This window comes from Prinia subflava, chromosome 2 (assembly GCF_021018805.1).
Source record: "Prinia subflava isolate CZ2003 ecotype Zambia chromosome 2, Cam_Psub_1.2, whole genome shotgun sequence".
In the NCBI taxonomy this organism is placed as follows: domain Eukaryota; kingdom Metazoa; phylum Chordata; class Aves; order Passeriformes; family Cisticolidae; genus Prinia; species Prinia subflava.
Genome location: NC_086248.1, coordinates 93588334 through 93601193, shown reverse-complemented (window position 1 = coordinate 93601193; position 12860 = coordinate 93588334). Strand labels below are relative to the sequence as shown.

Below are 12860 nucleotides of genomic sequence, written 5' to 3'. Positions count from 1 at the left end.
TTCTCCTTTCATTCACTCACCATACTCTGTGTCTATGCTTGCTCAACATTTTAGTTTGATTTAGCTTTTGGACAGTTTGATGTATTAAGAATACCTAAAAAATTTCGTCATACTGAGTCATTCTGAACAAAGTTAGATTTTTTTCAAAATACAAATTTTTGTACAGTTTGATTTAGAAACCATGGATTTTTAGCTTCTTTTGGCTTTATTGTGATCACAAAAGGAAAGGACTTCCAGTTACAGTTTGGTTTGTACAAAGATATAAGTGTATATACATATGATATGTACATATGTATTGTACTTATAAGTATATATTTTATATTTCTAATTTAAAAAACTAAAGCAGCTTAAAAATGAAGAAATTTACTTCAATGGAATTACTAACTTAGTGTAATGTTAGTGATGATGAGCTTTGAAAATGTTTCTGAACACATTAAGGTAACAGGAAAAGATGAAGTCTGATCCTGTATGAAAAACAACAACAGGCCTTGGACCCTTGGACAGCTTTGGGAAGAAGACTTTCCATCTTCTTCTATCGATAAAATCCAGGAAGCTATAGGTCAAAGCAGAGTGTGAAGAAGTCCTTGTATTCAGCAGAGGATCATCATGAGTATGTCCAGAGAAGTGTCCTCTGAGTTTCTTCTTTTCTTCCAGTTCCACTATCCATCAAGAGCTGAATCCATTAATGAAACTGCTTTGAAAAGAGATCCATTTTTGTTAAGGTTTCCTTCTAACTTTTTTCCTATATTTTGAATTTTCTTATATATAAAAGAAGTTAATTAAAATTCTTTTAGTTATTGTGATGACATCAGGTATCGCTCTCACAAAGAGAACAGCAATAAAATGCTATGGAGGTATATAGCCACTGAGATTTTTACTCTCCACCTCTCCCCTCTCCAGTTAAAAACAAATTTTGGTTTATAATGTCTATGGGAAAATGTGTTTTGATTAGGCAAGAACATTTGTACACAGTCTTAATGTTAAATAAACGCTTAAGGTTTGTCATCCTGAAGGGACTGCTGAGAGCCTAATGCTGTAGTCAAAATTTTATATACAATTTCTATTCATTTTAGCTGGCATTATGCACAAATAAGGCTCTCAGTGAGCATTAAGCGATCACTTTCTTTGCCAACAATTTTCTGTTCATTGGAATGTGCAATTATATAATTATTGAAACCATTTCATACAACAATGTAAGTAGAATGGAAATGCAAATTATGTTTCTACAATTGTGCAGTTTTGGGAAAAATTCACTGAAAATGGATGTGCTTCACAGATTATGCAGAATTTGTTTCTGAAATTACTTTGTGGTTTTCAAGGTGTTTGGCAGATTTCTTCTTTTTTATTTTTCCAATTGTAATATATGCTCTTTTCCATTTATTTTCTTCCTAAGTCTACAAGGAAATTGTCCATAATATGTTAAGGTATTACTCCATGTTATTATCAATCTTAAGCATATGGGTTGGGATTTGATGTATTTATGAAAATTAAGCTAAAACTACTCTTGATGATCACCAACAGGGTTGGAAACATATTTATTTGACTGTTCTTAGCACTTTCAGATAGAGTTATTCATGGAAGTTATGGTGAAGGGTCTTGAGACTTTTGAGACTTGTAGATAATTGCTTTGTATTTAATGAGTAAAATAGCTTCTACTTTTTAGTGATTTTCAGTTCTGAACATCTAGTTTTAGAGAAGGGTGCTTTACAGGTATTTTTGCTGAATACTTGGGACAAAATTAATTTTTAAGTAGGTCAGTTTGCTGAAATCTCTCAGCTGTTATTGCAAAAGATGATTTGAGTTGTCTTGCCTCCCTGCCTATGTTCTCCCCTCTACTCTTCCCCGAAAAGTCAAATGACAATTTTTGAGGACTCTAAACGTTTTTGTATTTTGAAATGTTTTTGACTTTTTAAAAACCTTTATTTTTTTAGAAAAACTAAACTCAGTTCAGTTAATTTGGAAAGATATGCTACAGCAAGTTATTATCCTCTGTATTCTAGGTGAATGGTTTCTTGGTCAAATAAAACCTATTTTAAAGTTTTTATTTTGTGAGAAAAAAGGGGTTTTGCATTAGTCAGAAATTAATTTTATTGCTGCAATAATTATAAATTATTAGTATATGTTATGCTAATCTAGGAGCTGCTCTAATTTATTATTTTCCTGCTGACTGCCAACTGCTTCTTCTAAACTCAAAATAATCCCATGTGCTCTGTAAACGTGCCAGAAATGCAGTCAGCATCTCAAGAGCACATTCCTGCCTCTTAAATACTTTTGTGCTGGTCTTCTAACTCATACTAAAATGTCCTAGAAGAATCTGAATCCAGGTAGTCTGATCCTGAAATGCTGCTGAAGTTCTGAGCCTTGCTAAACTTACACTAGGGAAGCAAAGAGGGGTTAGAAAAATTCCACCATATGCTTTTTCTTTACAGAACAAAAACCTGTGTTCTGGCACATCGAAAATTGGAGTAATATTATATAATTCTACTTGTAATGTCAACCTGTTCCTGAAAGGGACTCTCAAAGCTGTGTCCCTCGCAGGGCAACGTGCTGAGGTTGCATCTCAGTTGAAAGCCTTTGAAAATGCCTGCACTGGTTGTGTTTCACAGCCCCATTCCCATTCTAACCTGGGTGTACCCTCTTTGAAACTGGGACAGAAACTCAGTCCCAACCCGCTACTGCATAAATTGAAAGTATGTAGATCCTGACAGAAGGTTAGTCTACCCTAATACAATTTGGGATACTTGAAAATGCTAATGCTAATAATTACTAATTTATTTTACTTGTCCTTTTTATTACTCTGTAGTCTTCTTTTCATCTTTTATGTTCCCTGTATACAGTGCTTGTATTATATTTTGTACAGTGCCATTATAATTAAAGAAATTCAATTACAGAAATTAAATAAATTTCTTTATTTATAATTAAAGGAATTCTGACAGCTTCTGCAATTGTAACTATAATTTGAAATGGAATTAAAGAATTTATTTGAATGACATTAATGTTTAATTTGTAGTAGAATTTCCTGTTGGTTTTCATACCAGAAATGATAACAAGTTCTTGTGGAACAATCATTTGTGTCACACAAGCAGGCGTGTTAGGTGAATTCTTGAGCTGCAATTCAAGATTCGGTTGATTAAAAGTACCTTCCTACTATGCCCCACAGATGGTCATGTTTTCCATCCAAGATTTAGTAGCATGAGTAGTGTGGCTGAGATGCAGTTTCTGTATATGACAAATTACAGAAGTAATTGTAATGTCACCACTTTATTTATGTTTCTATTTATATGTTATATTTAACATTGAAATTAAGATTTTAGACATGCATACTGAAATAATAGACACAAGTCTTTGGGAGACTTGAAAAACGTCTCACCAACCCCCTAGGTATGAAAAAAAAGGAAATTTTTTGGCAATACAATGTGGTTTTCAAATTCTGGGAAACTTCTCAGATGTTGGAAGGAAAGATTTTTCTGTCCATGTGAAGTAAATCCATTTCCAGTGTTCAGTGGCACTAAGGGAGAAAAATGGTATGCATGTAGTTGGTACAAGTCTAAATGGGCTTCTGGACATGCTTTGTGTTGACCATAAGGTCCAGCATTAATTACTGTGTTCTTGTGAAAAATATTGATTTCACAAGTTTTTTATCATGCAGTGAAAATATTGTCTGTGGGGCAGAAGTTTTCTTAATATTCGATTTCTCTCTTGTAATTACTTCTAGAAATGTGGGAAATTATTAATATTGAACTTTGTTATCTCATGAGAAATTCCAAAGATCCTTGAACTTAAAGGGATGGAGTCCTTCTCTCGGTTCTTTAATAGGTGATAAATGAATTTAGAAGAAAATAATGGTTACTGACTCATCAATAATTTCTGAAAAGCTGTAGCTGCTCTGCAAGCAGGACTCTCCAATATCCAAAGACAATGAAAGCTTCTGCATAAAAATTGAAAACTTCTGTAATTACTACAATTTTACTGCTATGAACCATTTAATTTATATTTTCTAACACAATATTATCCAAGAATGGTATTTTTGTAGAAACTCAATTATTTTATTTGTGTTTGCCCTTCTGAATTAGGTGTGAGGAGGGATCCTCTGGTCTTCAGAAATGTCTTTTGGCAGCTTCATAAAAACACTGGCAGCTTTTTAAATTAGCTGTGCTCTCCACTGCTGGGATTGGAGGCCATCAGTCCCAGCCTCTCCAGCAGATACTGCAGCTGGAAGTACCTGGAACCTCACAGTAGTGCAAGTGTTCATTTCTGAGCCAGGCCAAGCTAGGCTTTTCCTTAACTAGGGACATTGCTGGCTGAGGTTTTTCTATGTGCAGGGGTTACCTGTGTGCAACTGCTTTTTGCAGGTGTTTTAATAGCAGGACTGATTTTCACTGCCTTGTGAATGCTTTGTGTGTGTGACTGCATCATGTGATTTACATAAAAACATTGTATGTGATTAGGTGGAGGCCAAAGGATGTTTCTTGCAGGTATAGGTAATTAACAAGCATAATCTAATTTGAATGTGTGTCAGAATTATGATTTTTTTTTTTAATATAGGTGCTCTCTACAATAAAAACTTTATTTTTTTATTGTTTTATGCCTGACATAAAATAGGGAAAATACTGGACAGTTTGATAGAGTTGGGTAAAACCCATTAACTTACCTTACTCTCTAAAAGCACCTTACACTGAAATGTCATGGAAGTGTATAGAATAGGTAGGTGTTGCTCTTATTGCCTTTTTATTTCCCTTTGCAAAAAAATTGGTGCAAGAAAGGCATGGCTCTACCATCTACTCAGGGATTTTATCAGAAACTAAATGGAGGACTATTGATAATGATCTGGAAGGTTCTTAGTTCATCCATTATTCCTTTGGATATTTCCAATTTTTGTTGGAAAACTAACTTCTTTTACAGGGGTTCCTTGTGCACTAAGATGTGATGTTTATAAAAGAATAGATGTACAAATATACATATGAACACATACATATATCTTTTGGAAGCAAAACCCTACTGTCCTTCATGGAAATCCTTGCATGCAGAAACCTCATTTCTGCCTTACCTACAGAAATGTTAAGTGACCAGTGAAAATCCAAATGCAAACCATCAACTATTAGAATAGTATATTAATATCTGAATTACATTTTCTTAAGAAAGAAGTTACTAAACAACATTAGTCACAACTGCGTGGCTTTTTTACAGATGAACAAGGCTCACAGAATTTTCTCTCAAGGGCTGCCTCAGTCTGGATTAGTAAAATTTCTCCTGCAATGTCTAGCAAGGGTGTTAGGTGAATAGAACTTCCATGATTTTGCTTTGCACTGTTGCTGCTGTTTTAAGATATTTTATTCCTAAATTTTGTTATAACCTCCAAGAACCACTTCTGGCGTTAACCATCCACTTGCTGTTTTTCTAACCAGGTATTAAAGTGAGATTTAGAACGCAGGAGCCCGATGGTTTGATTTTTTTCTCCGCATCACCTGGCAGTCAGGAGGAGTACATCGCACTGCAGCTGAGGAGTGGGCGTCCCTACTTTCTTTTTGATCCACAGGTACAGCAAAAGACAGGAGCCTATAAAAATAGCTTCCATCATTTACCTTTTCCTTTTTACATGCTTGTCCTTGGTTGTTTTTTGGGGGGAGGTGTTTTTGTTTGTTTGTTTCTTGACTTTAATTGATACAAGCTAACTTACTTCTCAGAACCCTTAGGTAACTAGAGATTTTGAGGAGAGAAAAACCAAAACACTAAATCATTGCTCTTTTTGTTGTTATGTATGCCAAAATATAAGACTTTTTTTTTTTTTTTTTCCATTTTTATAGGTTGGGTATTTTGTCAGTGCCACTAAACACCACTAAAGCTTAAACTACCAAGATTTCGAAGTTGTGCAGAACTAAGTTTTGAATTACTTACTAAGTTTATATGATGTTAGTAAATTATTGTTAAGCCTCACATCTTGAGACTGTGTTTTCCTACATAGATCATCATGTCACCATTATGCAAAAACATAATTAATGAGGGAAGTATCAACAAAATAAAAATAAGGCCACATGCCTTGCATTTCTGTTTGAGTGTTTTGTGTTTTCTGTGCAGCCCAAAACTGGATCTCTTTATGGAATTAAAAAACATTATGGCCTCACCTATAATTCATAAATATGCAAGAAACTGTAAATACTTATCTGATTTTCTAACCCACTGCTAACCTTTGCCTCCTGAGCTCTGCCACAGTCACCCTGTGACCATGTGGAAGTGCTCTGCCGTAGTGAAAATCCCCTTAAGCTTTGGAGCACCTATCGAAAAAGCAAGGTGCTGCACAGAGGCTGGCTTGCATGTGATCCCTATGCTAAAAAATATTAAATCTGCTTCTAAGCCCAATATGTTAATTTCTATGAATTCTACTGCATTTACACACAGGCTTTATCTTATTGTGTACTTCAGTTTCTGGGACCAAGCTTAATGTTGTTAATGTTGTCCTCATGCACATTTTAATAGGGACTAATTCTGTTTTCTCTCTTACACCTATACCTTCTTTTAACTGAAAGTTTTATTTCCTTTGCAAGATATTCTGAGGTTTATTTAGATTTTTGTTATTGTTTGCTAGTTAATTGGAGTGGACGTCTTTCAACTGACATTTTAATGCTTTAAATAGTATTTCTAGACCTTCTAGCAGATTTGCTTCTTCTAAAGTAGCTTTGTGTCAGATTCTTTAGATCATTCTCTAGAAGATATTTTATTTGTTTGGATCCACCGTGTCTGGGGAAGGGGAAGAGATGGAAGAGTGGCTTCTTTGGGGCTTTAATTTTTTTGCCTTCTTTTTTACCTGTCTTTTAAATGTAAGAACCCCCAGCAGGTCTCATATTCAGTCCTTAGAGCTTCTCAGTTCATGTAATATTTTCAACAGTTACTGTCTTGAATTTTAACAGGTTACTTGTTTATGAATGTATCTTTGTTTATTTTCGTGTTTCATTTGAATCAGGCAACTCTCTTCCATGCTGATTTTTAGAATCATCACTTCAATGATGATTTTTCCTCTTATAAAATAGCTTATGGTGCTGCTTCAGTGCTTCAGCTGCTGTTTAAAGAAAAAGCAAATCTGTCATTCAAGGCATCCAGGAACGGTGTAGGTCTTAACAGCTGATTTACTATCTTGAAATCTAATGCTCTCTAATTTCTCATTAAAAATGTGGAAGATATTCCTGTACATTCTCAGATTCAGAAGTAGAGTACAGTGGCCTACATCAAAGTGTTTTGTGTAGAAACCTCTTCAAAATCTTTTACCTCTGAAAACTGAGTTATCAAAAGCTTTCAGTCTTCTGTATCCATATTGTGCTGTGCTACCTTACTGTCATTACCTTTGTTTCTATGTTTTTGTCATAGTTTGTTTCTTTTATCCTTTTGCCATGATTTGCTATTCCTATCCTACAGTGTCAGATATCCTGTACTGTAGCAGCATTTCTTCATCTCTCATTTGTGCATCACAGTCTTCATTAGTGTGCAAATGCTTTAATTACTTCTTATTGACATCACATGGTGTCTTAGCCAGGTAATAGGCATTGTTTTCTCTAACTATAGTCATGGCATATACAGTAAACCTTTATGGCCCTTCCTTTGTGCTCTTCTCTGAGAAATTCCAAACATTCTTTTTGATGGCAATTGTTTCTCTGCAGCTTTTTATCTGTAGCAGTGTGGTGTAATATTCTGTGCTCCCTTCCAGCTGTGACCTGTCGCAGGTTAATTATTTGTACCCTTAGTCCCTTTCAGGATGCTGGGCTGAATCTTTGCTGGTGAGCAGCAGCGCGTTTTCTCTTTGTTGTGTCTGCTCTGGGGATAGTCCTGCCAAGTCCTCCTGGTGGGGAGCCTTCAGCAGCCTCACTTCTTCCTTCGCTAAGTGTTAATTTCAAATCCTTTTCTTCGTGTCCATTCATTCTTCTCTGAGCTCCATGTACACCACCATTCATCTGGCTGTTGTCTCACCATCCCTTTTGTCTCCCTTTTGTGCTGTGCAACTGCTCTTTTTTCCTTCCTAATTGTTTTACTGCCGTTCTTTGCAGGTTTCTACTCATGGTCCAGGAAGCATGAGGATTTTTGCAAACAAATGTCTTCCTTAGTCTTTTTGGAATAATCAAAATTTTCCGTAGATCTTCCTCCAAACTCAGAGTGCCTGTAAAATTTCAGCTGTCTGTGGATTTTTTTCTTTTCATGATATCTTTACATCTACACCTAAATTGCAAAATCAACTCCAGCTAAATTTATGGTTATCTTTCAGTGGCTACAGGTCATTTCTTTTTTTTTTCTTGGGGAAGCACTGAATATTTTATACCAAGTTAAATCAGTGATACTGGAAATATAAATCCAAGGTAGAGCACCTTTTTTTCCTAAGTTATTAGGACAGTCTGAGGAGAAAACATTGAGATTTTTCTCACAGGATGGAGGGAATTGTATCCAGCTCTTCCATTTTAGAAGATGATCCATTTACTAATTTTTACAGCAGAAAGAAGGGATACCAGATACTTTCCTTGTGAGTGTTGTCCTATTGGTTGTTCTTGTCATGGAGAGGCCAAATTTTTAGGTACACTCCAAAGGTGAGCTGTTATTCCACAAAAAAAGGAAGATGGACAATACCTGGCTCTGAGTCCCAACTAGACCTTGCTCCTTGGCACTGGCAAAACTTCAGTACTTGTTCACCTTCTTAGTAGCAGAGTTTGGTCATTGATAGAATTTGACTGAGAAAAGTGTTGTTGTATTCAAACTTTGGCACTTGAGACAGTACCTCTGAAGAGTCATACTTCTGATGGTTCTCTGTGTTTTCAATGTAAGCATCAGTATGACAGAACCATTTATAGTTACTCAGTTATTACTGACAGCAACCATATAGTAAGGCTTATTGTATGCCATAGCAAAACAATCCAGATTTCAAAATATTTGATTTCCAAAATCCATGGTAAGCCATCTTGCAGCAGGCTGTTTGGATGTGATCCCAGAGTGACTCCAGTAGTTGTGGAAAAAGTGTAAAGAGGCCTCTCCAATGCAGCACATGCTGAACTATAAACACTGTCTTTTTTTGTCTGCTCCCTTCCCTCCCCTCTGAATTAAGCACAGGTTAGCACATATGCTTGTGTGGTCCCAGATTGGATTGGCTACAAATAAATCTGGTTTCTGATGTATAAAACTGTTAATGCTCTAGTCTGTCACCAAACATAATATGAAGAACCACTTATTCTGGCACCTGATCTTTAGAATGCAGCATCGTTTGTAACAATTTTAACGCTAACTAAGTACACTTTGATGAGACAGCATTTAATAAAATGCTCATTAATTTCATCATTAGCAAGGGTATGCTAAGAAGTAAGCCAGTTTCTTATGTCACGCCCAATTAGCATCCCATGCTAGTAATCCCATTAGTATTGTTGAATTCACTAATGGAAAAACTAATGGGCATGCTACCAGGGCACATTAATTGGGCATGACACCAGTTCTGGTTTTAATTATTAAACTACCATAATGAAATGTGTGTGTTTGTAAAATATTAAAATGTTGAAATAGGAGAGAAGACAATAAAAAATAGTATATGAGAAAGTGCCATTAGTATGTAAGGATATATAGCTTTGTATTCTTATTATGGGGCAGAGGGACTGCTCTCCAAACCTCCTCACTACCAGGGCATTGGCTCAGTGGAGCTAGAAACGTGCTGTAAACAATCACAGGGAATAATTTTTTCTTTATGTGTTCATATGTGCACTTCACATATGTATTTTAATACGTAGGATACACAGTCTCCCATTCCAAATGTAAAAAGTATTCAAGGTTCGTAAGTCTGTGTGCCAAAATGCAGTTTCTAATGGATGAATATCACTAAAGGCGGAATACTAAATTTAAATAAGAGGGGTTTAGTGTTAATTAAAATACGGTTGTTTCTGTCAATGGTTTTTCTCCATGTGCCTAATTCTAAGATCCTCCAACCAAAAAGGATACCACAGGATCTGAAAAAAAACCTGTTGGACTATCTGGCTTGCTGCTGTAAAGTTACAAGCTGGGCCCCCAAATTATAAGGAGCCAAGTTTTTTGGAAATTGTTTTTTGAAGCTATAAAGTAACTGCAGTCATTGAGATTCTTTAATATAGCACAGTACCTATATAAAGAAATGTTTTTCTATCAGTAGTTGCCTGCTGTACAGGACAATTCTGTTTTGTGAATTCAACAGAGTAACTTTGAATTCACAGATAGTTCAAGAATGATATAAAGTCCTGAGGCAACATTATGGGAATTATTAAGAAGTTAGGTGATTATTTGGATATAAATACCAAGAAAATTTTTGAAATATATTAATTTTATTTTTATTACATCATTATATTAATTTATGTGATTTTTGTTTGGTTCTTTACATTCTTGAGATTTAGTTTGGTAACTGCTTCTTTTACACTCCTCTTACTGAACAATTCAGAAAAGATTTCTCTGTATTTTTGACAGATGTCCTTAAATTCACCCCTTCAAATCTTTTTTTTGTTTAGTTTTATTAAAACCAGGTAAGATTTCTCATTAAACTTAAATATATGTTTACAAGCATCCCTTGTAACATAAAAGAAACCTCAGTAGTTACCTTTTGGGGCTTTTCTTGTTTAGTTTGGTTTGTTTATTTGGTTGGGTTTTTTTGTTTGAAGTTTTGTTTTGAGGGTTTTTTTGCTTTGTTTTGTTTTCCTGCACCTCTTGGTATGACCTTTTCCCCCAGTAAATGTATGGCACTCACCTAGAAATTTTAGTCCTTTTGATACCAGGTTAACAAGGAGAGAACATGCATCTGCTGTGCTACACATGCACCCCGTTTTTGGATCCCTTCATGTGGACAGGTGCTGCAAATAACAATCCTGATATGCAGCTTCTCTCCATGGATGGCACACTGAACCGTGGCCATCAAACTTCACAGCCACAGCAATCCTTGAAGTAGTTAAATAGAGATATAATTAAAAAAAAACAAAATGAAAAAGATCTGAGTTACATGACCCTCAGTAATTTGTGTCTCATCCTTGTCTTTATCAGGGGAACTACACAGGATTTTCTATTTTTAATAGACACAAAACTGGATCCTTGAGCCTTCATTTATAATTTGAGAAGGTTAAATTTAGTGGTTAAATTTAGAATGTTAAACAAGTCCTAAACGTCATTCAGCAGTCCAAAGAAAGCTAAACATAGGACTGCTGTATTTATTTTTAGATTTTATATGCTAAAAATTGTCATAAAATAGTAAGATATTATTCTAAATGTTACCTTCAAAATATTCTAAATCAGATTATTCTGTTAATAAAAAGGGATCTGCAGTAGCAGTCACTCCGACTAATGATGGTGGAAAAGTGTATAATGATAACAGTTGGCACCACATAATTGCTACAAGAATTCAAGCACTGGGAAACATCACAGTGGATGGGCAGTACACAGGTAATCAATTCATTTAAATAACTTTGGTACTACTAAGGCTGTTGCTCACTTGCTTTTTTACTACCTGTATTCACCCATACAGGAAAAAAGTTCACTCAGTTTTCTGACTGTTTTGTCATCACTGTTTTGTCTGCTCATCTAAGGGATCTGTCCACTGTGAATCTTTGATAATTGAATACTAAGTGTCTTTTTGTACTTGCGAATCTATAATTGTGTTAATCTCCTGTTGTCAAATAGATCTGTCAAATAGAGCAAGTAAATATTTCCTGGATATGTATTAGGAAAATCTTAGGATGTTCTGTCACATTAGCCTCTTTATAAAATACCAATCTTTTGTTATTGAGTTGAAGATCTGTTGAAAGCATTAAATATGTGAATAAAGAACTATTTTGTTCAGGTTCTTCCTTAGCAACTAGTGGCAGTACCATTATTGGAGAGAACACAGGAGTTTTTGTTGGAGGACTTCCACAGGATTATACTATTGTAAGAAAGGATGAAGGTAAGTATGATAAATAAGTCTGTACAGTTTCTCAAATTTGATCTTTTGGGATAGACTGAAATGTCTGTGTAGCTGATTTCATCAGCATTAAATCATCTTATGAAGTCTGTATACATTTTAATGAATTTTATACACAGAATTGGTATGAGTGTGAAAATTACGGTTATGTTTTACATACAGATTCCCAAATTCATTCCAAAATACCCATGTAAATTGCTTTTATTAGCTTTATTAGATCCTGGGTATGCATACCAGTTCAGTGCAGGGATACAATATACTGGCCTTTTTTGGTGTTAGTATCCTTCAGAGGTTGTTGCATTGAGCTCAGAGGTGGATGAGTAGACCTGTGTTTTACAAATACAGAATTTATGTGGAGCTGGATCCTATCTGACATCTCGAAGAATCAATACACATAAGTTTTCATACATAAATTTATTATATATGCCAAGTGTAAACTGCCCTCAGATGACGGAGGTGACTGTCTACACAAGTATACAATCAGCAGCTCTTAGTGAATTCATATCCACAATTTTGGGTTTTTCATATAAATCTGGAAGCCAAATTATTTACTGAGTTTGTGTTTCTGCCTCTGATATGAAATCTGGTTGATAACTTGGTGTGGGGTACACTAGAGTTCAACTCCCTCTTTCCTTCTTTTTTTTCTCTGCACTAAACCCAGAAATACATGCATCTGTTCTTCTGAAACATTGGTTCACTAAGTAACCCAGGAGGCCTCTCTCAAAAAACTCAGCTGCATATTCAAAATGAGACTGACTACAAAATACTGTTTAAGAGGAGGCCACTTACAAAACCTGCTCAAAATTTTTGGCCCCAGTAAATAAAAAGGGATAGCAGCCACGTATTATTGTTTTAGGTTTTTTGTTTTATACAAGCAAGGAAAGAAAAACTTCCTGATGAAGCTTCTAAATATATATTTCTCTGCCTCCGT

The 12860-nt window shown here is 35.2% G+C and overlaps 1 protein-coding gene across 1 annotated transcript in view; it reads left to right on the top strand.

Annotated features, from left to right (window-relative positions):
• The window catches only part of USH2A (usherin), a 372599-nt gene that overhangs the window by 122122 nt on the left and 237617 nt on the right, over positions 1–12860 (top strand). Inside the window, exons 22-24 of the mRNA XM_063391039.1 lie at positions 5406–5536; positions 11286–11412; positions 11810–11911. Coding sequence (XP_063247109.1) covers positions 5406–5536; positions 11286–11412; positions 11810–11911 — 360 coding nt within the window. The remainder of the gene's footprint in view (positions 1–5405; positions 5537–11285; positions 11413–11809; positions 11912–12860) is intronic.